Source organism: Wyeomyia smithii, chromosome 2 (genome assembly GCF_029784165.1).
Source record: "Wyeomyia smithii strain HCP4-BCI-WySm-NY-G18 chromosome 2, ASM2978416v1, whole genome shotgun sequence".
Lineage (NCBI taxonomy): Eukaryota > Metazoa > Arthropoda > Insecta > Diptera > Culicidae > Wyeomyia > Wyeomyia smithii.
The window spans coordinates 13,267,286-13,293,023 of NC_073695.1; the positions used below are offsets into that span (position 1 = coordinate 13,267,286).

At 40.4% G+C, this 25,738-nt stretch overlaps 2 protein-coding genes across 9 annotated transcripts in view; one reads left to right on the plus strand and one right to left on the minus strand.

Moving 5' to 3' along the window:
* LOC129725703 (uncharacterized) overlaps positions 1-10,658 on the plus strand; it is a 106,776-nt gene extending 96,118 nt beyond the window's left edge. For 2 of the 5 annotated variants that reach the window (XM_055681796.1, XM_055681797.1), the window contains exon 2: positions 6,960-10,658. In XM_055681796.1, coding sequence (XP_055537771.1) covers positions 7,754-8,860 — 1,107 coding nt within the window. In that variant the 5' untranslated portion in view covers positions 6,960-7,753 and the 3' untranslated portion in view covers positions 8,861-10,658. Of the gene's footprint in view, positions 1-6,075; positions 6,545-6,959 lie in introns of those variants that run through there. The other 3 variants (XM_055681794.1, XM_055681793.1, XM_055681795.1) reach the window with 3 other exon arrangements.
* The window catches only part of LOC129725702 (rap guanine nucleotide exchange factor 4), a 523,900-nt gene that overhangs the window by 323,322 nt on the left and 174,840 nt on the right, over positions 1-25,738 (minus strand). For 2 of the 4 annotated variants that reach the window (XM_055681792.1, XM_055681790.1), the window contains exon 1: positions 1,998-3,380. The exons of the other annotated variants lie outside the window; for them this stretch is intronic. The gene's annotated coding sequence lies outside the window, so the exon portion shown is untranslated. Of the gene's footprint in view, positions 1-1,997; positions 3,381-25,738 lie in introns of those variants that run through there. 4 annotated transcript variants of the gene reach the window in all.

Sequence of the window (25,738 nt, forward strand, 5' to 3'; positions counted from 1 at the left end):
TTTGAAAGACCAAATGCGTAAGCAAAACAAGGAAGTGGCTCATATTGGAACAGATAATTGAAACGATTTCTTAAAAAATGGTTAGATATCAAAGCAACGATGAAAAGATTTAAAGGACTAAAAAAATTGTGTTCAGAAGTTTGAAAAGTTTAAGAAAATAAAAAGTTATATTAGTAAAAGGGTATACCAAATTGTTTAGAAAAGACGAAGCCAAGGTTTAAATGCTTTCACAATGCAATAATAGAGAATTATTAGAGTGCTACTGATGGACATTTAATCTGTTTAGTGAAACTACGGGAAATTGAAATCTTTTCTTAAGCAAAAAAAAAAATCTTTTTAAAAACATAAAAAATAATGTTCTAATGTCAAATAGCTAATCTGCTCTGATGACAAGCAAATTATTCAATAAAATCGAGCTCATACCTGACAAAACTGATTAAAATGAAAATGTTTTTATGAAAAATACATTTGAAATGACAAATACTACTTATCAATGCGCATAATGTAATAAAAATTGGTCATAACACTGTAACACAACCATAAAGCATACAAAGACTTGAAAAAAAATAAGAAAACAATCCTGATATAACAAATTATCGTTTCAATAAACTCGAAGAAATGGATTGTTAATTATCAATTGATCACATTGACGCTTAAGATTTACTTACTGGTTTCTCTATACACGGGAGAGTGTAAAACGAGAATGATTCCATTGAAACTCCAGATTTGTTCTACAATACTGAATCTACAAAAATTAGAAAACGCCTCTTGATTATAAATACATAACACTTATTCCAGACTCAATTTGGACGAAAATAATGTCAAAAGGTTAAAGGTATTATAGGAAAAAGACCTAGATCATTTTCACACTAGTGAAAACACTTCTTAACCTTCAAGAATTCTGATCCTAAGTTATATTCAAATCAACAACAAATATTCTAATTAATTCAGACAGGTAGAACAACTAAATAAATTCAACTTAAAATTAAAGTTCATCTGAAAACGATGATAAGCGATTAGAGAGTCCTTAAATTATTTAACTTTTCGAAGGCTTTACAGGTGGAAGGAGAAAATAGTAAGGAAATAAACTTAAAATGAAAAAAATGCTTTCGGAAACTAGGAAATAGTGAATCGGTTAAAATTTCGTAAACATCCGTGCTCTTAACCCTTGTACTTTATTACTACGAGATAGATTGTTTGTTGCGTAACTTCGATAATAAATCAACAAATGAACAGAATTTTAATTAAATCGAAAAGGGTTAGGGCACCGGTTCATCGTCAACCCAAAACTCGTTGTCTATCCAATGCCAGTTGATATGAGCGTCAGTTTATAAAACCAATTTACTATAAATAAGGTTCTTCCTGAGAATCGAACCCAAGCTAGAAGACCTTTAAAGCGCCGAAAAGGAAAATCATTATGTGCCCACCGAAGAATCTACAAACGTTACTCAAAATCAACAACTGATAGCGTTTTGGTAGGAACCTTGATTTGTTATTTGTCTATGCGCTCCGGGTGTTTAACAGGATGGGTTGATTTTTCCTCGAAAGGCAACTCTAGAATAGCAGTTGTGTGCAGACGAAGCAAGAGTGAGATTTTAAATGTAAAATCAGATGGGAAGTGTACGAAGTGCGGAAATTCATTCGGGAATACTGAAAACGAGTCTATGCTAAAGCAATAACCCTCAAAGTTTGCATCATTACTCAAGCCAATTAGGTGATTTTGCTGGTTAAACTTCAAAGGTTTGCAATAAATTGTTATGGTTTTTGGCGTTTGTGAACTGCTAATTGGATTTAAATTAGAATTTAGCCTGGCTTGTAAATCCATTTTACTACCATTAGACGAGTATTCGATTGCACTTTTGTCTCATTTGAATTTACGACTCCAACACAAAGCTTTGTCGACGCTTGCACCAGTAATACGCCTGAGCATTGTCACAAAACGAACAATCGTAAAAACCAAACCAGATGGCGTCATAGAGATAAATAAACTCACTTACGGTAAGAACGCGCTCAACCGGAAATGTATCGCCTTGTTTGCTAACCTTCCACAACGAGCAACTCCTGCAGCAGAACCACTAAAATGGTTATTCCAAACACGATTCAGTTAATCACCCTCACGGTTTAAAATCTCATTCCATGCACTTGTTCCCCCAATGAATTAATCTGTTTTCCATACAAACTTAGCACAACATTAAACATTCACTTTCCACACGCGAGCGCTTGGTGCAGGTCATCTTAAACAATCATCCCATTCAGCAGTCTAATGCCAGGGTTTCACTTTCGTTTCCAGATAGATCAAATCATCCGTCTGTACAGTGATCGATGATCATCACCCTCCCAATTAACAGCAAATCACTTAATGGAACACTTTTCTCGAATACTACTAGTTTTGACACGAGCGAGAACACAACGCAACGCAATACGCTTCAGTGAGCAGCCGGCAGAGAACTGATCGCGCGTAAAGTTTACGAGACGCGCCAGACGCTTAAACGCGAACCGGAGTCGCATCGGAGCTGGAGTCGCCGCACACTTCTTCCGATTGGGCGCACGGATGGAGTGAGAAGGGAGAGAGAGAAAGAAACACCACAACTTTGTGCGTGTAAACAATTCTGCTTGTTTTCAGATTACGCATTGATGGTGCGATGCTGACGATCACAGCAGCAGCCATTAGTTGAGCTCATCGAAGACCCACAAAAAAAAAAAAATAACGTGAGAAACGTTTCGACTCGGAAGAAAGCCGAAACCTTGGGTTGGGGTCACCACACCGGACGGATGACATAAAATCAACTGACCTGCCTCAGGGGCGGCTTGGGCGCGCGCGCGTCATCCAAATGATACAATTTACGATATCCGAACCCGCGTGGGAATTCGAGTCGGTGCGCTGCGGCGGAATGCAGCCTGGAGGAAGTTTACTGTTTGAATTATAAAGTTAAATGCCCGCCAGGTGAACGGGTTTTATCAATAGAAGACAGAGAACCCGAGCAGCCAGCCCGCGGTAGTCTCATTATGAGTGTTGAAATTGTATACTTGGTAATCGCTGCTTTTATGATTTTAAATTTGTTTCAATTAAGTGTTAGACGCGGTGGGGTTTCGCTGGGAACTATGCAAGCTTTTAACGATGGAGGCAAAAAATGGCTTCGAGTTATTTTGTTTTGTTTTAATTCATACTACCAAAGATTTTGCTTCATTTTGTGATTTGCACTCACTTTACGATATAGGTAAAACTTTGTTAAAATTTTAAGCCAATGTTCATCAGCTACAATTTCCAGCAAATTATCTTTTATAAAGGGAGCTCGTTAGATCCCATAAACTCTGGCATAATAGTCAAGTCTAGTTTCAACGAGTTTCACCCGTGGCTAGGAATGTGAGAATAATATTCACATTATTTGAGCGCACTTCATAAGCACGCACCTGGAAAAAGACTAAACCAAAATATTATATAGTGTAGGTAATATTTACCTACACTAAGAGTTTCTGCTATTCATTACGCGAGATTTTTTGCATCAATAGTGCAGGTTTTACGAGTCAGCCACTATTTCATGAATTTTTTTTTCTGCTCAATCTAAGTCTTAGCTAAACAGGTAAGCTTTTACTTAGAAAGTTTTGTAAGCTTTTACTTAGAAAGTTTTGAAAGAAAATGTGTTCGTAAAAAAAGCATTTTCTCATTCTCATTCTCATTCATGAAATTGCGAAAAACTTTGTTTGGCAGGTACCAATTCGATTGAGCACTGAATCTACAAAATGCCACCAATTTTGCACTCTCGATTGTGCACTTGCTGCACTTGCAATCGAAATCGACTCTATCTTACTATGGTTTAACGTGTACTGAATCAATAATTATTCTGCCATTGTCTTTGTACTGACTCCGGGCGGTGCACAGTGGTCCAATAAGGCAAAAAGTGGAACTTAATTCCATAGCGCCTTTCACCTTCATCCTAGCTTAAAATTGTCTTTGGAACAATTGTTTGTATGAATGATTCGCATAATCGCAAATCAAAAAGTATTAAAAAGTTACTATACTAAAAATAAAAAAATTAACTTTTTTGTGTTAAGAGATAGAAGAATAGTTTATTCAGCAAAGTTGTAGGAAATTCAAAAAAATGAAACTTTGTTGAACAAATGAAAATCCTATCTATTTTCGGTACAAAGTTATAAAGTATATTACGTGGAACTTACTTAAAAGTTAGTTCTTTGTACTTATTTTTTGTTAGTTGCATTTTACACGAAAGTATTATTCGGAGCAATTGTTAGGACACATAAAACACACACTTTTGCCAAAGACCATAAATCTCCAGGACTTTTCCGTATAAAGTTATATCATATTTTAGCTTATTTCTTCGATAATTTCAATAACGTATAGATTAAAAAGGGGCAAGTGGAATCATGATGTTAGTACTTTTCCTTGAAGCTAAGCTGAAGTACTATAAACTCCTTTAGGTTCCATTTGTCCCAATTCACCCATATAAGAGTACGGCGAGCTTATGTTACAGAGGGTTTTCATATATCAAAAATACTACCTTTTTTTTGTTGAAAGATAGAGGAATGGTTTATTCGGCAAAGTTTAAGAACGTGCAAAAATATGAAACTTTGCTGAACAAACAAAATTTCTATCTTCATTGGGTACAGAGTTACAGAGTATTTTCTGTAAAAGTAACTTAAAAGTTAATTTTTTGCACTTAACTTTTGTTAGTTACATTTTACAAGAAAACGTTATTCTAGAGAAGCATTTGTACATACAAAACACACGTTTTTGTTTAAGGCCACATATCTCCTTTACAAAGTTAAAGCATGTTTTAGCTAATTTTTTCGATAACTTTAAGAACGTATAAAGTAAAAAGGGGCAAGCAGACTCATGATGTCAATACTTTTTCTCGAAGGGTAGCTCAAGTGCTCAAAACTGTAATAAGTTCCATCCGTCCCAATCCACCTAATCTTTATTCTATACGTTGTTAAAGTTATCAAAAAATAAGCTAAAACATGCTATAACGTTGTAAGGAAAAGTCCTGGAGATGTGTGGCCTCCAACAAAAATGTTTGTTTATATGCCCAAATGCTTCTTTAGAACAACGTTTTCTTGTAAAATGTAACTAACGAAAGTCAAGTGCAAAACATTAACTTTTAAGTAACTTTTATAGAATATACTCTGTAACTCTGTACCCAATGAAGATAGAAATTTTGTTTGTTCAGCAAAGTTTCATATTTTTTCACGTTCTACAACTTTACCAAATAAACTATTCCTCTATCTCTTAACACAAAAAAGTTAGTATTTTTGATATATGAAAACCTGCTGTAACATATGCTCGCCGTACTCTTATATGGGTGAATTGGGACAAATGGAACCTAAAGGAGTTTATAGTACTTCAGCTTAGCTTTAAGGAAAAGTATTGACATCATGATCCCACTTGCCCCTTTTTAACCTATACGTTCTTGAAATTATCGAAGAAATAAGCTAAAATATGATATAACTTCATAAGGAAAAGTCCTGGAGATTTATGGTCTTTGGCAAAAGTGTGTGTTTTGTGTGTCCTAACAATTGCTCAGAATAATATTTTCGTGTAAAATGCAACTAACAAAAGTTAGGTACAAAAAACTAGCTTTTAAGCAAGTTCCATTTAATATACTTTATAACTTTGTACCGAAAATAGATAGGATTTTCATTTGTTCAACAAAGTTTCATAGTTTTGAATTTCATACAACTTTGCTGAATAAATTATTCTTCTATCTCTTAACACAAAAAAGTTAATTTTTTTATTTTTAGTATAGTAACTTTTTAATACTTTTTGATAATTTGCGATTATGCGAATCATTCATAGAAACAATTGTTCCGAAGACAATTTTAAGCTAGGATGAAGGTGAAAGGCGCTATGGAATTAAGTTCCACTTTTTGCCTTATTGGACCACTGTGCGGTGGGGTGCTCGAAAATATTCAATCATCGAGCTTTGAATTGCTCCTGAATTACATTGGTTGGCTTTTGTGGCTGGACGTTTGTCCTGCAGCGGGAAGTCCGAACTCCGAACGATTGTGGATGCACATAATTCATTCCGCAGTTGCATTCCGGTAACCAAAGTAAATACAAAGTACAGGAATTGAAATCAATTAGAAGCTTGCGCGTGCGTTTCGTTTTACGTCGGATACGGTTAAGGCCATCCATCGTCGTCGACGTCGTCAACGCGAATCGGTTGGATCGCAAACGGGATACTAATTAGTGTTAATTAGTGGTCAAACCGTTCGTTGCTGTTGCCTTGAGAGAAATGTGTCAGCAGCCAAGAGCTACTTCAAATGATAGCGTTAAAGCCGCTTTGTTATTCCACTCAGTTGTGCGAGCAGAACCATGTTTGAGTGTGCCGATTTGATGGATGGGGCCCTAATTTATTGCCTAAAGCTCGTGGGAAAAAGTCTGCGTTCTGTTTTGGGTGCTGGTTTAACACGGTTTAAGAACAAGTTTAGCGGAATTAAACTAGAACCGTTTAGGGAAAGTGTAAAAATGAACAACGGTTTGTTTACTTTTACATTTTATTATTTCCATTATTGCAGGAATGGTAAGGTAATAATTAAAAAAAAAAAAAGAACACCGCTGTTGATCACATATTGATATCTGTTAATTTCCCACAAAAAATGTCTTATTCAATTGTTTGTTTTAGAGTGTAAAGAAATGCTATCCCAAGTAACAATATCAGTTTTACGATGCACTTGAAGAAGTTTTGATTGCTTGTCCTTCAAAACAGGGCATAAATCTTATTATTTTCACAAACTGCTACAAATCAGCCGTAAAATCCTCATAAGATCAAGGAGGCCCATGCTAGAGAAGGTGCTCGAGAATAGTTCTTAAAGTTCGCTTAAAACTCTATATTTTTATCGATATGTACTCATAATAGCATTAAGGAGTTACTCACAACCATGAAAAAATTATAGCAAATTTCGAGAGTTTTATAAATTAGGTTCGCATTCTTTCTTTGCAGCTTATTTCGCTTTGAACAGTAATTATTCATTATTGTGCTGTGACGCTGTGTTACGCTGTGACAACTTCACTTATGAAGTGCTCTTATGATTCTAAAGTGATCGACACACTAAAAAATGAGATGGCTAAACTAAATAACGTAGTAAATGTGCTTGCTGCCAAAGTCGACACTCAGCCTAAAACGCCTATGGGACAGCTAGCATTTAATTTCAAGGATTTGCCAAGAAAATCGAACACACCGGAAAGACGACGTACTTCCACTGACATTCCTGTCGGCAAACCCAACTCTAAACCAACTGGCATTAGAGGAACAAAAAAGATTACCGATGATTTATTAAAAACTGTTCAACTTCATGACGACTTATTTTGGTTATACCTTTCTGCATTTGACCCGCTTACTACTGATCAAGAAATTATCGATTTTGTTCGTAACTGTCTGAATATGAACAGTGATCAGAAAAACCCAAAAGTGGTTAAATTAGTACCCAGAGGTAGTGACTTGACTACAATGAAATTCGTGTCCTTCAAAGTTGGAATTAGTAATACAATGAAGGATACAGCACTCTGTGCTGAAACGTGGCCTGAAAATATTCTCTTTAGAGAATTCGTGGATCGTTCAAAAAACATACCACCGATTGTGAAGATCCACGTAGAACATCAACCGCATCCGGACGGTACGAAAGCTCCCAACAGTTCAGCGATATCGTTGGAATAGAAAGACCCGAAATAACGCGAGAAAACCGACTATCCGACGTAGGTTACTTGACTGATCCAGAACGCACAGCCTCCTGCACTATGGGAGCCTCAAATCCACCCGATCAAGTCGTGTCAGCTTGTTGTTTCAGTCATCATAGTCGTTCTGGTTTTGAGATCGAGGTTGGTAATGGGGTCTCCCAAAGTCATCTCTCTGGCAAGTATATGTGCGTTACAAACAACTTCTGGCCTGATTCATCTCCGGGTTCTAGCTCTCAACGTGATGACACAAGTTCCTCGAAATCTCAACTAACAACACTAGGGCGCACCGTGTACAGCATTTTGGAAGCTCTTAAACCACCCGACGCAGTCGTGCATGTTGTGACCTGCCATCAAAGTCGTCCTGGTCCTGCGGTCGAGGTCGGTGAAGGAGTCCTCCAACTTGTGTTTCCAGGCAAGTACCATTCAATTAATGACGTCTTCCCGCCTGATGCTTCTCCGCATTACAGTCCACCAGAGCACCACGATACGGTGTCCGCGACCATCCATTTATCATCAACGCTACAGATCTACTATCAGAACGTTCGTGGCCTAAGAACGAAAATCGACCAGGTTTTCCTGGCTACTGCAGAACTGGATTACGATATCTACGTATTCGCTGAGACCTGGCTTGACGACAGCATTCAATCTGCTCAACTGTTCTGTAACGGCTACCGTGTGTTTCGTGTGGATCGTTGCACTACAAACAGCACCCGTCGACGTGGTGGAGGCGTGCTTATAGCGGTCAAACGTAAATATGGGTCATCAGCTGTTCAGAATTTACCTGTTACCACTATTGAACTATTATGGGTCAAAGTCACCATAGAACGTGTGGAATTGTATATTTGCGCGCTGTATATTCCACCCGATAAGAGCCAAGATTGTTCTTTCATGCAACTTCATTTTGATGCTATATCGGCAGTTGATAGTACTCAGAATGATGCCAGTGAAAATGCTCTGAATCGACTACTTGAGCAGGTTGATTGGTCAGAAATTCATCGCAGCGACGATGTCGACAGTGCCACCGATTGCTTCAATCGAATTCTACTAAATTGCATCACTCAAACGGTTCCGCGCAGCAGACCTCCAAGAAAACCAGCTTGGTCCAATCCCCGTCTTATTAAACTTCGTCGAAAACGCTCCAAGTTCTCGAAACTTTACAGCCTTTAAAGATGCCCGGTCCTTAAACGCCAATTTGATGAAGCTAGTCGAATCTATCGTGGATACAATCGCTTTTTGTATAAACGTTATGTAAGGCGAAAACAGGATGATCTCCGACGTAATCCCAAAAGGTTCTGGAGTTTTGTGAACTCAAAACGCAAGGAGAGTGGCCTTCCCACAATTATGCATCTAGGTGAAGTATCAGCCAACACTACACAGAGAAAATGCGATCTATTCTCGCAACTTTTCGCGGGTGTTTTCGTTGATCGTATCCCAACGTCAGAAGAAGCTCTTACTGCTGCCAATGGTGTTCCCATGGACGCTATCGATTTTGACGTTTTCGAAATATCAAATGCGATGGTTGAGTCTGCGATACATAAACTCAAGCCATCATTCAAACCTGGCCCAGACAATATACCGTCATGCGTATACAAGAGGTGTCGCGCATCCCTGGTTCCGCTTCTTCAAACAATATTTAATCGGTCGCTACAACTGCAACAGTTCCCGTCTGTTTGGAAATCTTCCTACATGGTTCCGGTGTTTAAGAAAGGCGATAAGACTGACGTTTCTAACTATCGAGGAATAACATCACTATCAGCAGGTTCAAAGTGTCTGGAAACCATTGTTAAAGATGTGTTATTCAGCTCGTGCAGAAATTACATCAGTTCATCCCAGCATGGATTGATAACGGTGCACAGATTGATGCAGTGTACACTGACATCAAAGCTGCATTCGACACTGTGAATCATCATTTACTTTTTGATAAACTGTCTCGACTAGGAGTATCTAATAGGATGTCCAACTGGCTTCGTTCATATCTGAGCGACAGATTTCTCTGCGTAAAAATTGGTCCTAAGAAATCAGCGCCTTTTTCGCCATGTTCTGGTGTGCCTCAAGGAAGCAACTTAGGACCCCTGTTGTTTACGCTCTTCTTTAACGACGTAGTAATTCTTTTGCGAAATGGTGGTATACTCATCTATGCCGATGATTTGAAAATGCATCTTGCGGTACGATGTGAAGCTGACTGTAGAGAGTTGCAGAAACTAATAGATCGTTTTGAACATTGGTGCACTTTAAACTTTTTAAAATTGAGTGTTGCAAAATGTTCCGTGATAACATTCCGAAGACGTAAACAACCCATTACATTCAATTATACGATCCTAGGTGAACAGTTGAACCGAGTTGAGAAAATCAAGGATTTAGGTGTTTTGTTGGATTACCAACTCTCTTTAAGTCCCACTACTCGGCCAATCGGCAAATGGGATTCATTATGAAAATTGCCAAAGATTTCAACGATCCCACATGTGTGAGAGCTTTATTTTGCTCTCAGTGAGACCGATCCTGGAATATGCAGCTGTTGTGTGGAGTCCATATGAAACGACTTGGATCACGCGGATTGAGTCGATGCAACGTAAGTTTGTTAGGCGTGCTCTTCATAACCTGAACTGGCGTGATCCACTGAATCTCCCGCCATATGAAAACCGGTGCGCATTGCTCGGTATCGAACCACTTCACAGCAGACGTGTAATCAGTCAAGCAGTCTTTGGAGCAAAAATACTTAAGGCTGAAATCGACAGTGCTGAATTGTTGAGTCGTATGCGACTTTATGCACCCACACGTGTTCTTCGGCCTAGGCAACTTATTCAAGCCACTGCTAGGAATACGAGATATGGTTCAAATGATCCCATCAACTCTATAAGCAGAAGATTCCAGGAGGCATACGATTTGTTTGATTTTACCTTGTCAACTGTTGCTTTTCGTCAGCGTTTGTGTTCCATGTTACTTTAAGTTAGAATAAGATTATTTCATAAAGACCCAGATGTCCAATGATTTTAAATTATAAATACAAATAAATACAAATTATTTACATAGAGCAATTTATGAAACAAACCCCATCTTCTCCAAAATGGATGTCATCGTAGTCGTAGAATAAAATTGGTAGGCAAATCTTCACGTATTTTCAAGTTCATATATGAGAATTTTTTATTTGCCACGTTCAGTTTATACGTGTTATGTGGCAAAAAAGTTTGTAATTTTTAACGCGCCATGATATTACTGCCACATCAATAATTTATTTAGAAAATAAGAAAAATATCTGAATTTTCGTTAAGTTCGGGTTTGCTGGACTGTGGAAAATTTTACTAAACTTTGTGTTCATCATGGCCAACATTCACTACTAAACTGTCAGAATTATTAGTAGCATTGAGAATCACAGTATGTTATTACCGTTCAATTACAAATGGCTATTATATTGACGGAGTCAATCACAGTCTGTTCGCCATATTTTTCGATAGTTTTATATTAATCCCTCATAAGACGGCTTCTAACTAAAATTTCTTGTGCAAGACTATTTTGATTTTTTTAGTTTCTCGATAAGTTGGCATTTACTTATTGCATTCTCGGAAAAGAATATTTGCGCTTGAATAAAGCTTGTTTGAACTTTTCAAGACAAACAAATTTTATCTGGGATAGCCCCTCTCCCGCTTGACAGCTGTTTGTTTACAGTCAAGCAAGATGGTGAAAGACAATCCAGTGCCACCTCCAAAGAAGCGCATTCCACAAAAGCTCACATGCAATTATAATGTAGTGAAGAATTTCAACAACGTTTACGAGCAAATGAAGGTGACACCGGAAGAATTACTCATTGAAATCAATGCAGCATCCAAGCCCATGGTTAATTGCTTAAACTTCTTGTTCCTTTTACATGTTTTTAATTTCTTAAATAGGTTATAGGCTAGGGCCTTAAAACATGAATGAGCAAAAGAAGAAATGCAACATAATGCATGAAGCAGGGGCATAAATACCATTTTTGGCTGCTTATTCCCAAGAAAAGTATACACGCTTAAATGATTTGATTTGATATGATGTAGGTTGACTTGAGTTAGCTGCTTTTTTCTTCATATATATGAGTTAGTTGCTTGAATGAGCTGAAAAATATTTGTTTATTTTAGATTCTTTTCTTCGACGAATGTTTTCATCTTAAAGACAAGTACCAGAAAACTATCGTAAAACTCTAATGAAGTTTTATGGAAGTTTCTAGTAGGTATTTTGAAAAGAATATTAAGTGGGTTTCGAAACCGCTCCTTAGGTTAATTAGACTTATTGATGAAGGAGTTTTATGGAGGACTCTTCAAGTGTTTTTTCATTACACTTGGAACTGCTGATAAATAAAAACCACAAGTTTTTGAAAAACCTTGTGATAAAACTCGATGTATTCAATAATGTTTTGATAAAACTATCATAAAATTTAAATAAAACTAAATCGCATTAGAATTGTTACTTGGGATGTCATCAGCTACTATCGTTCAAAAATGTTATCCACTTCGAATACGAGATTTCTGGAGTAAAATTGTAGAGAGTAAGCCAAGAAAATGATCTAGAAGTTATACTTGACGAGAAGTTAACTTTGAAGTATCACATTTCGACTGCAATCGATAAGGCTAATCGAAATCCCGGATTCATCTTCAAGATAGCAATTGAATTCGTAGTGGGGGGTTCAAAAGTACGCACCTAATTGTTTTTGCAACAGAACTATTGCAAACCATTATCATAAAATTCGGTTTTGTTTCCAAGCGGTACATGAGCCTTTCGCCTTCAAAATGTATAACCAGAGTTTTTCGAATTTTGTTTGTAGCATGAGAATTTCACTTTTTAGAAAAAATACTCAGATGCGAACTTTTACCCAGCATGCGGGGCAAAAGTACGTAGTTTACGGGGCAAAAGTTCGCACTGTATGAACAGTGTACAGTCAGGTTTTTTTTACGCGGGGGATAAGTACCTCGTAAAAAAAACCGCGTAAAAAAATCGCGTTAATTTGACAATCCGCGAAAAAAATCCGCGCTAATTCAAAAATCCGCGGAAAAAACCGCGGTTATTCAAAAATCCGCGTAAAAAAACACGTTTTTTTTTAAATCCGCGTGAAGTAGTCCAGCAAGAAGGGCTTTAGACTCATTCGTTGTTTTGCTTTCGTCTTGATTAGACGCAAATTGTTTATCTCCGTTTGATTCGCAAAATAACAATACACGAGTTATCGTACGGGTGTTTTTTTTTTGTCGATCAGTTCTTGTGCTGCGCGATAACAATAGCCTGCAGTTTATCGGCAGAAACATCTTCTGCACACTGGTAGGGGCAGGCTACCCCACCAGTGATCTGATACGCAGCTGATATATCAGCAAGAATAATTCTCCCGCACTGCTGTTACCCCGCTAGCAGCACGGACGTATGATGGTCGAGCTCTGAACGGAATCTGTACCGGAACAGAAAACCTTTCGTGACGCGTTATTAGTAACTACGGAAGAGCCTCCATTTTCGATGTTGGAATTTTCAATGGCTCTCCTGTCGTGCAACAATAAGGCTCCAGGGTTAGATAGAATAAAATTCAACCTGTTGAAGAATCTACCCGACTCTGCAAAAAGACGCTTGTTGAATTTGTTCAACAAGTTTCTTGAGCTAAATATTGTTCCACCTGACTGGAGGTAAAAGTCATTGCTATTCGGAAACCCGGGAAACCTGCCTCTGATCACAATTCATATAGGCCGATTGCGATGCTCTCTTGCCTCCGGAAATTAATGGAAAAAATGATCCTCTTACGGTTAGACAAATGGGTCGAAACAAACGGGTTACTTTCAGATACTCAATTTGGCTTTTCGGGACGAACGATTGCCTAGCGTTGCTTTCTACTGAAATTCAACTAGCCTTTGCTCGAAAAGAGCAAATGGCTTCTGCGTTCATGGATATTAAGGGGGCTTTTGACTCTGTCTCTGTAGAAGTTTTAAGCGCGAAACTTCATTCGCAGGGACTTTCACCAAATTTAAATAACTTTTTGCTCAATTTGTTGTCAGAAAAGCATAGGTATTTCTCACATGGCGATTCGACAACTTCCCGAATTAGTTACTTGGGCCTCCCCCAGGGCTCATGTTTAAGTCCTCTCTTATATAATTTATACGTCAATGACATCGATGAATGTCTTGCAAATCCATGCACGCTAAGGCAACTTGCAGACGATAGCGTTGTATCCATTACTGGTAGCGAGGCTAGCGATCTGCAAGGACCATTGCAAGATACCTTAGACAATTTGTCTGAATGGGCTCTTAAGCTGGGTATCGAATTCTCTCCGGAGAAAACTGAGCTGGTCGTTTTTTCTAGGAAGCATAACCCAGCTCAGCTGCAGCTTCTACTAACGGGTAAAACGATCTCTCAGGTTTTAGTCGCTAAATATCTCGGGGTCTGGTTCGACTCTAAATGCACCTGGGCTTGTCATATTAGGTATCTAACACGAAAATGCCAATAGAGGTTTATTTTCTTCGTACGATTACCGGAACTTGGTGGGGTGCTCACCCAGGAGACCTTCTAAGGTTATACCAAACAACGATATTGTCAGTTCTTGAGTACGGCTGTTTCTGCTTTCGCTCCGCCGCGAACACGCACATTATAAAATTAGAGAGAATACAATATCGTTGTTTGCGTATTGCCTTAGGTTGCATGCAGTCGACCCATACGATGAGTCTTTAAATGTTAGCGGGTATTCTTCCGTTGAAACATCGTTTCTGGAATCTCTCTTACCGGTTGCTAATTCGATGCACAGTTATGAACCCATTAGTAATTGAAAATTTCGAGAGGTTGGTCGACCTTCAATCTCAATCCAGATTTATGACTTTATATTTTGACTATATGGCTCAAGATATTAATCCTTCTTCATACGATTCCTCCAATGTCGCACTTTTAGATACTTCTAATAATGCTATATTCTTCGACACCACCATGAAACAAGACATTTCTGGTATCCCGGATCAATTGCGACCCCAAGAGATCCCTAAGATTTTTTCCAATAAGTTTAAACATGTTAGTTATGATAAAAGGTTTTACACTGACGGATCTAATCTAGATAAGTCCACTGGCTTCGGTGTTTTCCACGAAAATTTGACCGCCTCCTACAAACTCGATACTCCTGCTTCCGTGTACGTCGCAGAACTTGCTGCTATTCAGTACTCTCTTGGAATCATCGAAACCCTACCCACAGACCACTACTTCATCTTCACAGATAGTCTCAGTGCCATTCAGGCTCTGCGATCGATGAAGCCTGTGAAGCACACCCCGTATTTCCTGGGGAAAATACGGCGGTTTTTAAGTGCTTTAACAGATAAAAATTACCGGGTTACCTTAGCGTGGGTCCCTTCTCATTGTTCCATTCCGGGCAATGAAAAGGCTGACGCTTTAGCTAAGGTGGGTGCTATTGATGGCGATATTTATGTAAGACCAATTGCTTATGATGAATTTTATAGCATTTTGCGTCAGAGAACACTCAACAGTTGGCAATCATCATGGAACTCAGATGAACTGGGACGGTGGCTACATTCCATTTTTCCTAAGGTATCGACGAAAGCATGGTTCAAGGGGTTGGATGTAGGTCGGGACTTCATTCGCGTGATGTCCAGACTTATGTCCAATCACTATACGTTAAACACGCATCTCTTTCGTATAGGGCTTGTAGACAGTAATCACTGCGTTTGTGGCGATGGCTACCATGACATCGAGCATGTTGTTTGGTCGTGTACCGAATACTGTGGTGTTAGGTCCTAGCTTATAGATTCCCTTCGGGCCCGAGGAAAACAACCGAACGTACCCGTTAGAGACATTCTGGGATGCGGTGATCTCCAGTACATGACACAGCTTTACGGGTTTATAAAAAACGCTGGAATTAAAATTTGATTTTTTTTATCTATTTGCTAGATTACAATTTCCGTCATAAAATGAATGAAAATGATACACCATGGTGGAGACACTAAAACGAAGACTCGGCTCCTTCATGTTCACGCAGATACCTCAGACCAAAACTGCTCAAATGGAACATCACTGCTTAGCCATGTACAAATAAATGAATCCTGTAACTCAATATAGTTAAAATCGAAATTGTAACTCCCTCCTCTCACCTTAAATCCCCACTAGCTCGTAGTCGGCCACGAGATAAAAAAAATGGGCCTCCCTCTTTTCCCTGCTAACTAAGAATTAAAAAAAAAAACATGTACTTGGCTCAGTTAAACATAATTTGTATCGTGCCGTGTCAAATAAACTATTTTTAAACTTAAGGGCTTTAGAAAAAACCCAAGACGATCAAGAACTAGTATTTAAAATTGTCCTCTTTGCTGGTCATCTTTCGGTGGGTGGAGAGTATGTTTTGGACTAAGTCTTTTACTAGATAAACACTTAAACGTTTCTGGTTCCAATCTCACGTTAATTCGACATTCGCGAAAATTATTTTGAATTAGCGCGGTATCGCGTCAAAAAAAACCGCGTTAATTCAAAAATCCGCGTAAAAAAACTGCCTTAATTCAAAAATCCGTGTAAAAAAACCTCGTAAAAAAATTCCGGTTTGCGGCGAACAGTTAAAATTAACCAAATACCACCATATATGAGTTATTTCGGAATCGAAATGATGCCAAGAGACCTGAAAACGATCCCAGACGCCATCTATAATTCCAAGAGGGTGACTTCCGGTTTCCGGAACACAACCTAAAATGGCCGAATACCAATATGAGTATTTCAGAGATCGCAGCGCAGACACCAGAAATAAACTCCAAACGCGATTTTTAAATTCAAGATGGTGACTTCCGGTTTCTGGAAAACATCTAAAAATTACCAAATACCATCGCATATGAAAATGATGCCAAGATTTCCGGCCTCAGGGCGGCATTTGATTTTAAGATATACACATATTGGGGGGGGGGGGGGGGTATTCGGCCATTCTGGGTTGTTTCCTAGAAACCTGAAGACGACATCTTGGGATCCAAAATGACGTCTAGGGTTATTTAATAACCTCAGAGCATCATCCGGATTCCGTAAATACTCGTATTACCTAGTGTTTGATCACATTTTGTTGTTTTCGAGAAACCGCAAGTCGCCTTTTGAAATCAAAAATGGTATCTGGGGTCGTTATCCAGTCTCTGAACATCATCTCGATTACGGAAAAAACATATTGGAGGGTATTCGACCATCTTAGGTTGCTTTCTAGAAACCGAAATCGCCATCTAGAAACTCAAAATGGCGTCTGGGCCATTTTCCGAGCTTTTGCTCGTACGCTTCGAAAAGGCCAATGCGTACTTTTACACCGTGCGTTCTTTTGCCCCTCACCACACTACGTGCTAGCGGGTGGTGCTGAGCGCGACAGGGCACGCCTAAGTAGTGTTGTGATAATCGCCGGTGATGAGTTTGAGGTGGTCGACGAGTTCGTGTACCTTGCGATTATGGAGGAATATGTTGACATCAGAATCATCGATCGCTAGAGTTTTGGCTTGAGTTTTTTTTTTTCAAAATGAGCGCATCCTGATTTGACCATAATTTCAGTATCATAAAACTTGATTCGGTTGGCAAATGGCTGGACACGTGTAACTTGAGACCCTATTGTGGCCATTCACCTCTGTCCAGCAACTCCTATCCCAACCTCCACGTGGTGCCGACCGAAATACGAGTAACCTTAGCGGAGATCGGGTAGCCAACCCCGGTGGAAACTATGGTCGTATGCTGACTGGGAAGGGGGTCGTACGCGGCTGTATCCCCATAGGGGCGGCGTACAACAGCGTCTGACCCGGAGCGGGCGGCTGAATTATGGAATGCTGTATCCCGCCAGCTACACCTAAGATGGCAGCTCCATCAGCAGGATGTAGGTATCGCGACCCTGGTAAGGTAGCATACCGAAACCTTTCATCAACCACGAACAACGAATTTAGTAATACGGAACGGATCAATCGGCAAAGACCTAGGCTACGAACACGGAAAAAGATCAAGGTGAACTATTGGAAATTGGGTACTTAGAACGTCCGATCTCTCAATGAACCGTTGCGGGCTGGCTTGCTTGCTCGAGAACTACAGCGGCAGGGAGTCGAAATCGCAGCGATTCAGGAGGTTCGGTGGCCGGAGAAAGGGAATTCCGTGCAGAAGATCCTGTTGCACGCACTTCTTTCAAGTACCACATTTACTACAGTGGCGGCAAAGCAGCGGAACGGGGCGTCGGTTTCGTGAAATCAGAAAACAAGAGTCATCCGGTGGAGGCCCGTAGATGACCGTATAAGCGTGTTGAGGATTAAGGGCAAATTCTTCAAATACAGTTTAATCAACACCTACGCACCGACAAACGACAAATCCGATGAAGTCAAAGATGAGTTCTATGACAAGCTTGGGCGAATCTATGACGAGTGCCCAAAACACGACGTAAAAGTCGTCATCGGAGACGCAAACGCACAGGTTGGGAGGGAGGAATTCTTCCGTCCGGTCATTGGAAGGCATAGTCTCCACTCGTCAAACAATGAAAACGGCCTGAGGCTGATAAACTTTGCCGCGGCCAAAGGAATGGCCATATGTAGCTCCTATTTTCCACGTTTGAATATTCGGAAACAAACCTGGAGGCATCCAAATGGAGAAGCCTGCTCCCAGATCGATCACGTACTGATTGACGGTCGGCACTTTCCGGATGTTACTGATGTTAGGTCTTTTCGGGGACCAAACATTGACTCTGACCATTATCTCGTCAATTTTAAGATCCGCGCACGGTTGTCGAACGTGCTGAAATCTCGTACAGAGAGGACGACGCGTTTCAATATTCAGCGGTTGAAAGCTGATGGCGTTGCAGCAGAATACGCCAGAGAGCTGGATCAACGGATCGCAGAACAGCAGGAGGAAGGAGTAGAAGACAAAAATGGGCTGTGGAGCAGTATTCACGGCGCCATCGAAACGACTGCGAGAGAGGTGGTAGGTACGACGCGTGGAAGACAGCCTAACGGCTGGTTCGATGCTGAGTGCCAGAGAGCGACAGATGAGAAGAACCGTGCCAGGAGCCGCATGCTCACTGCGGCTACGCGTCAGAACAGAGAGAGGTACAGGGTGGCAAGAGCTGCCGAAAATAGAACTCACCGTCGGAAGAAGCGCGAGTACGAGGAGCAGGTGCTCGCCAGCGCAGAGGACTACTATGCTGAAAACGACGTGCGGAGATTCTATAGAACTGTCAACAGAGTCAGAAGCAGGAATTTCCCTGTGCCGGTCATGTGTAATGACAAGGACGGCAACCTGCTTACTGATAAACCGACGGTTGCAGCCAGGTGGAAGGAGCATTTTCAGGCGCGATTGAATGGCGAGGAGCCGGATGAGCAGAGCAGGAACAGGATGACGATTATGAGTGACGAACAAGCTTTGGAGCCACCGACACAGGAGGAGGTGAAAACGGCGATTAGTGAGCTGAAAAACGGCAAGGCCGCTGGGAAGGACGGTATACCGGCCGAACTTCTAAAAGCGGGAAGCGAGCGGCTGTACTATGCGATCTACCAGATAATACTAAAAATCTGGGCGGACGAACAAATGCCGAACGACTGGTTGGAAGGCCTCATATGCCCTATCTATAAGAAGGGCCATCGATTGGATTGTGGCAACTATCGAGGGATAACGTCGCTCAACTCCGCATATAAAGTGCTCCCCCGTATCCTGTTCTTCAGATTGAGACCGCTAACGGAATCCTTTGTTGGCGAATACCAGGCAGGTTTTCGACAAGGGCGTTCCACGACGGATCAAATTTTCACCCTACGACAGATCCTCGATAAGTTCCGGGAGTACAACTTATCGACTCACCATCTGTTTGTGGACTTCAGGGCGGCATACGACTCAGTGAAAAGAAATGAGCTGTGGCAGATCATGCTGGAACACGGTTTCCCTACGAAACTAATAAAGCTGAGTCGTATGACACTGAGGGATCCAAGTCGTGCGTGCGGATAGCTGGCGAGACATCGCTCTGGAGGGTGCAGTACGAAGTGCAAACGTCGAAAGAAACGGTACGATCATCACGAAATCTCACATGCTTCTTGGTTTTGCGGACGACGTCGATAGCATCGGTATCAATCGTAAGGCCGTGGAGGAGGCTTTCGTACCTTTTAGGAGAGAAGCAACGAGATTGGGACTTGTCATTAACTCTGCCAAAATGAAGTACATGGTAGCTGGCAGAGAGCGTGGGAGTCCCCGTGGTGTTGGTGCTGAGCTGGAGATAGATGGGGAACGATTTGAAGTGGTTGACGAATTCGTTTACCTTGGTACGCTTGTGACATGTGACAACGATATGAGCCGTGAAGTGAAACGACGAGTTGCAGCTGCGAACAGGGCTTTCTACGGACTGCATAACCAGCTAAGGTCCCGTAGTTTGCAAACTCGCACAAAACTAGCGCTGTATAGGACGCTGATACTCCTGGTGGCCCTTTACGGACATGAAGCATGGACGCTGAAGGAAGTGAGTTGATGACGAGTGCTCGGAGTTTTTGAGCGTAAAGTTCTGCGATCGATACTTGGCGGTAAATTGGAAGGTGAAGTGTGGCGCAGACGCATGAATCACGAGTTGTACCAGGTATACAAACATGCTGATATAGTGAAGGTAATACAGCGGGGCAGGCTTCAGTGGGCTGGACACGTAGCCAGGATGCCTGACGAGACAGCCTCCAAAACTATCTTCAGTAGAGAACCAGGAAGGGGCCGTCGACTCCGTGGTAGGCCTCGCACGCGGTGGATGTGCGCGGTGGAAGAAGATGCACGATCTGCTGGTGTACGGGGAGACTGGAGAACGGCTGCCCAAGACAGAAAAAGCTGGACATCTCTCATTCGTTCGGCCCTAGACCGGTGAACGGTCCGTTAGCCAAAAAAGTAAAGTAAGTAAGTAAGTAAAACTTGATTCATTCAAAATCTAAACGCACTTTTTATTTCACTGAAACGCTCCTAGTGGTCGGATGCAATGTTTTGACTGCAGTTGAGCAGTTCGCCATGATTCATTTGGTTTCAAAGAAGTTATATTTGGAAACCGCGAACCAAAATTAGCATTCTTTGAAACTCTGCGTGATAGCAAAACCGACCATGAACAGTATTAAACATTTTGATGAGCAGCATATTATCGATCGACAAGAATATCTCAACGCAACTAAGAATCGGAAGCTGCATTCGATGGTAAGAATTCCTTGGCTGAATGGTGACTGAGAACAACGAAACCGAAACGAAAGAGAGATTAGGAGGCGAATTATCAGCGGGAGTCGTTCCAACTATGGGCTCCACAAAAAATTACGGTCGAAACATCTATGTAATTTGGTTCTCACCTCGAATTCGGTGAGACGAAGAAGAGCGCAAATAGCAAGGTGGTTGAACCAGCATGATCTGGCAAGTACGGGGTGCCCGCGGGATTAAAGGACGGCAGTCAAGGACCGATCAAGTTGACGGTATTATGGAATGCATGTCTTAGGACGTACGGCCATTTTAATAAGTAAAGTAAGTAAGTTATACTGAGAAAGTAGATAGTTTGATGTATTATATGCTGGGTAGACGATAGACAATTGAGATGGATTCGATTTTTGATGAATAATTCAACAGCAAATGACGGATCAAATATGATTGACCATTTTGATTTTTTTTTGACATAAGACCTCGGCCCAAAGGATCTTTTACACGAAAAAAAAGTTTATGATGTTCATGGAACATTATTTTTTGGAATTTTTCCAAACCAAAAATGCTAAATTATAGTAAGTAAGTGCGATAGTGTTTTTGACGTGGAATAACGTCTATAAGGAAGTTTCACTACAGGGGTGTAAAATGAAAATCTGAGAGCCTTTCCGGAGAAGTGGAAGTGTTAAAAATGAGTCCTATTGTCGTAGGCAGGCCAACCGCCAGGGGACCCATCGCCATCTATCTACTTTAGAGGGTTACTCTTAACGCACTGGTGAATATCATGGCGGAAGGTTAGCCATTTCGGTTTCCGGTAGGGCAGGACCAAGCTGGACGCTATCATCTCACGCTCGACATGAAGAATGCGTTCAATAGTGCCAGCTGGGATTTCAGAGCCCTAGCGCTCAGGAACATCCATGTACTGGTGTCGCTGCACAAATTTCTGGAAAATTACTTCCCGAATCGAATACTTGTATACAACACGGAAGAGGGTTATAAGTGCATCGCAATCACCGAAGAGTTCCGCAAGATTTTAACCTGAGCCCGGTATTGTGGAATGTCATGTATGACGGTGTGTTCAAACTCAAGTTTTCTTTAGGAATTGTGATTGTAGGCTTTGCAGACGGCACAACGCTACAGGGCTACGGCATGTCGATCGAAGAAGTTGAGCTGACGGCTGCGCGCTGTGTACGTAAGGTCGAGGGTTGGATGTACTCCAGAAAACTAGACTTAGCGTACCATAAGACAGAAATCACGGTTGTGACTAATCGTAAATCGGAGCAACAGGTGGTGGTCAGAGTCAGAGACTGCACCTTAAGCTTTTGTGGGTTATGGTCGCCGACAAGCTTACGTTCGGGAGCCTCGTTGACTAGGATTGTAAGAGAACCTTACCCTAGTAACAATATTGGTTTTGTTAAAGTTTTATAGCGCTAAATACAGCCAAAATAGCGCTATAAAACTTTGATAAAACCAGTTTTGTTACTTGGGTATCGGCTACTGTAGCACTATCTCGAATGATCAGCGGTGTATGGCAACAAGCGAAAACTTTTTGCCAGCGTATTCCATTCTTAGGTGTGGTGTGCCAGTGTGGTCTGAAGGTCTGGGTACTAACAGCTACCGTGGTGAGCTGGAGTGCCTGAGGGTTGCGAGCGCGTATCGTGCAGTCCCATTCGATGCAACCTGTGTCGGCATGATGCCTATCAGCATCGCCGTAAAGGAGGACAGAGAATGTTTCGACCAACATGACACAAGGTCATCCTCGATGTGCGGAATGGTTCAATTTCACGAAGAGTAGATGGGTGCACCGACTTATTCCGGAGGTATCCGGTTTTATCGGGAGGCGCCATGGCGAACTTCCACCTGACACAGACCCTGTCAAGTCATGGTTGCTTCAGGCAATATTTACACAGGTTCGGACATGCAGGGTCCCCACGTGTTCTGAAAAACAAATTACTTGTTCAGAAACAGTTGAAAATGTTCTAAACGGTCATAAATTAAATTTCTGTTCTTGTTTCTTGATGCTCATATTTGAAAATCAGCTGGTCTCAGCCATCGTTCTCACAGCGCAACACTAATTTTCTAAATCTGTTGAGTAGTTCTACGACAACCTTGCAGTCGTGGCTCCACACACAACCCTTCTGTTATTTTCAGGAACTAGAAGTAGTCATCTTAGATTTCAAAAATAGCTTATAGAGTCGATTTCTGGCCTCTGGGCTTAATCCCGAGTCGGGATTCCCGACTCAGAAACTACTCATATTGCTTGGTGGTTAACCATTTGAAGCTGTTTCCAACAACCTGAAAACGCTATCTTGGATTTCAACGTGTCTGGGGTCGTATTAGCATGTGGATTTTGGGTCACTGAGCATTGTTTTGTTTCCTGAAACTCCTATATTGGGTATTGTTTGACTATTTTAGTCCAGAATAGTGTTCTCCAGAAAACGAATGTCGCCATCCTGAATTTCAAAACATCGTCAGATTTTATTTCTGACCCCCGGCCATAATCCCGGATCCAATAATACTCATACAGTCAAAATCTCAGGGATCCGTCGCCATAAAGAAATACCTTAATAGAAGAATTTTTTGTGAAATCAAGGGTCGTTATAGAGGGATTTGACTATATTGCATGTTTTGGACAACTCTACGCTATTTTTTAAAAACCGGTAGTCGCCATACTGAATTGAGCAACCAGTAGTTCATTTTTGACCTTAGGGTGCAGGAATCACTTATATTGGGTGGTATTCGACCGGTTTAGGCTGTTTTACAGAAAGCAAGTCGCCATCTTGGATTTAAAAATGACCTCTTTCTATGTCGGAATTGCCTTCGGACACAATCTCGATTCCGGAAACATTCAAATTGGATGGCATTTGATCATTGCGGACTGTTTTTTCAGAAATTATAGAATTTCGAATTTACATATGAGCTGAAAGACTTATTGAATGTGACTGTAAATTCTCAGTGCCTTTGGACATGTAAACAACTAAGAATATTACTTTTCTATCATCATAACATCATAACATTTTTATAAACACATCTTACAAAAAATTCAAGTATATTTACTTGATTATAAAAGTAACTCAAGTGAAGTTGAACAAGTACGATTTTTTACACCGTTTTGAACAAGGTTTTTGTATGACGGACGATTTTTTAAATAACACTCGTACAATATTTTTTCTCAGCTCGTGTAATAATAGTGGGGAAATTCAAGTTTGTGTCATCAATGTCAATCATAAAGATTAGTGTCTAAATCAGGATGATGGTTGATTTATTCATTGATTTCGTGGTGATAATTGTTTTTCAATAAAATTTTGTACTTAAGGTGAAACGGGACGTGGTCGCGATCAACTCGAATTTTGCAATCTAATTTTCTCTTGATTTATGAAGACTACGTACATGAAACTTTTATTAATTGTTTTCACAACTGTTGCATGCCTGAAGTAGCAATATGAGTGCTGTTTATTCAGTGGAAGCCGATTTTTTTATGCTCAAATTACAAAAGTAGAAAAAACTCTAACCTCAAAATTGTATAGGAAAAGACCACAATCCCGTTTTACCTTAAGTATGATTGTTTTGGACTTTTCAAAATTGTTAAATAAAGCTTAGGAGTTTCACCAAACTTAAGGGCTCACGAACAAAAACTAATGGCTAACATTCCGATGTTAATTTTCTACCATTTTAAATTAAATATAGTTCGAATTGAACACGACTTTTTTTTTTTGTTCACACAACATTTATTTGACACGGCACAATACAAATTAATGTTTTACGGAGCCAATTGAAGTTTGAACACGACTTGCAAACTGCTGAGTATTGAAACGAATAATAGTAACATCTATTTCAAATTGAATCAAATTCATGATTCATGATCAAATTCTAAAATCGAGCCATTTACTCGATTTTTATTGAAAATCGATTATTTGGAGTAAAGCTATTTTTAACTACCCAGATAATGGAATCCAAACTGTTTTTTGAATTAAATGACTGTTAAATCATATACAGGGGACGAGTACCAGTTATGGCATGAACCAATAATGGCCTATGGAGTTCAAATGGGGTATTGCCATAACTGGTACCATTGCGCTTATGTGATATAGCCATAACTGGTGCACTTGCCATAGCTGGCTAACCTACCCTATTTCTAATCGTACCAGTCTCTAAGCCCGGCGTAATGTGCCGGGCCTTAATTTTTGGTGTGACTTAAATATAGTGACATATAATCACTACACCCAACGCAAACGGGGAACATTTTATTACTTTAGGGCAATTTTTTATTACTTATTGTGTCTTATGACTGCGCATTATACACAAATAGTAATAACCGAAAAGTAACAAAAATTATGACGGCCACACGCTTGTATGTGTTTCTGGAGGAGAACATACAGCCAAGCACCGCAATGCATGTGTTAGCAAGACTTCACTCGCTGCATTTGTATTGATGCAACGATCAGGTTCATTTTTGTCGCCTTCATCCACACATAATCAGAATCTCAACCGTCAACCTCAAATGTTTAATTAGAAACACTTTCGTTTCGTCCCCCAGTGTTTACTTGAAATGGAAATATGTAATACTATCTGACCAGAGTTGCCGAAGTTGCGAATATTGTCAGGATAGGCACGAGTATTGTATTTTCAAACAGGTGCAAATAAGTTTCCATGAACCAATGAGTTTGTGTTTTAGATATCTTGCAGGAAAGCGAATGTTTTTGTTTTTCTCTAACGCATTTTACAGATCGTGATGTCATTTAAAGACGCATTTCAAGTCTTTGAAATCATCAACGTTTGCATACTCTATGACGGGGAAAATGCTGCTTGGCAGCTCTTGTCATATTTTTTCTCCTCTCCGTATGCGAACTAATACACGCACACCGAATGAATTGAAGATTGAAGAAACTTGTAACATGTGCAACATATGCGACGGTGTGTGATTTTTTTTTTGCT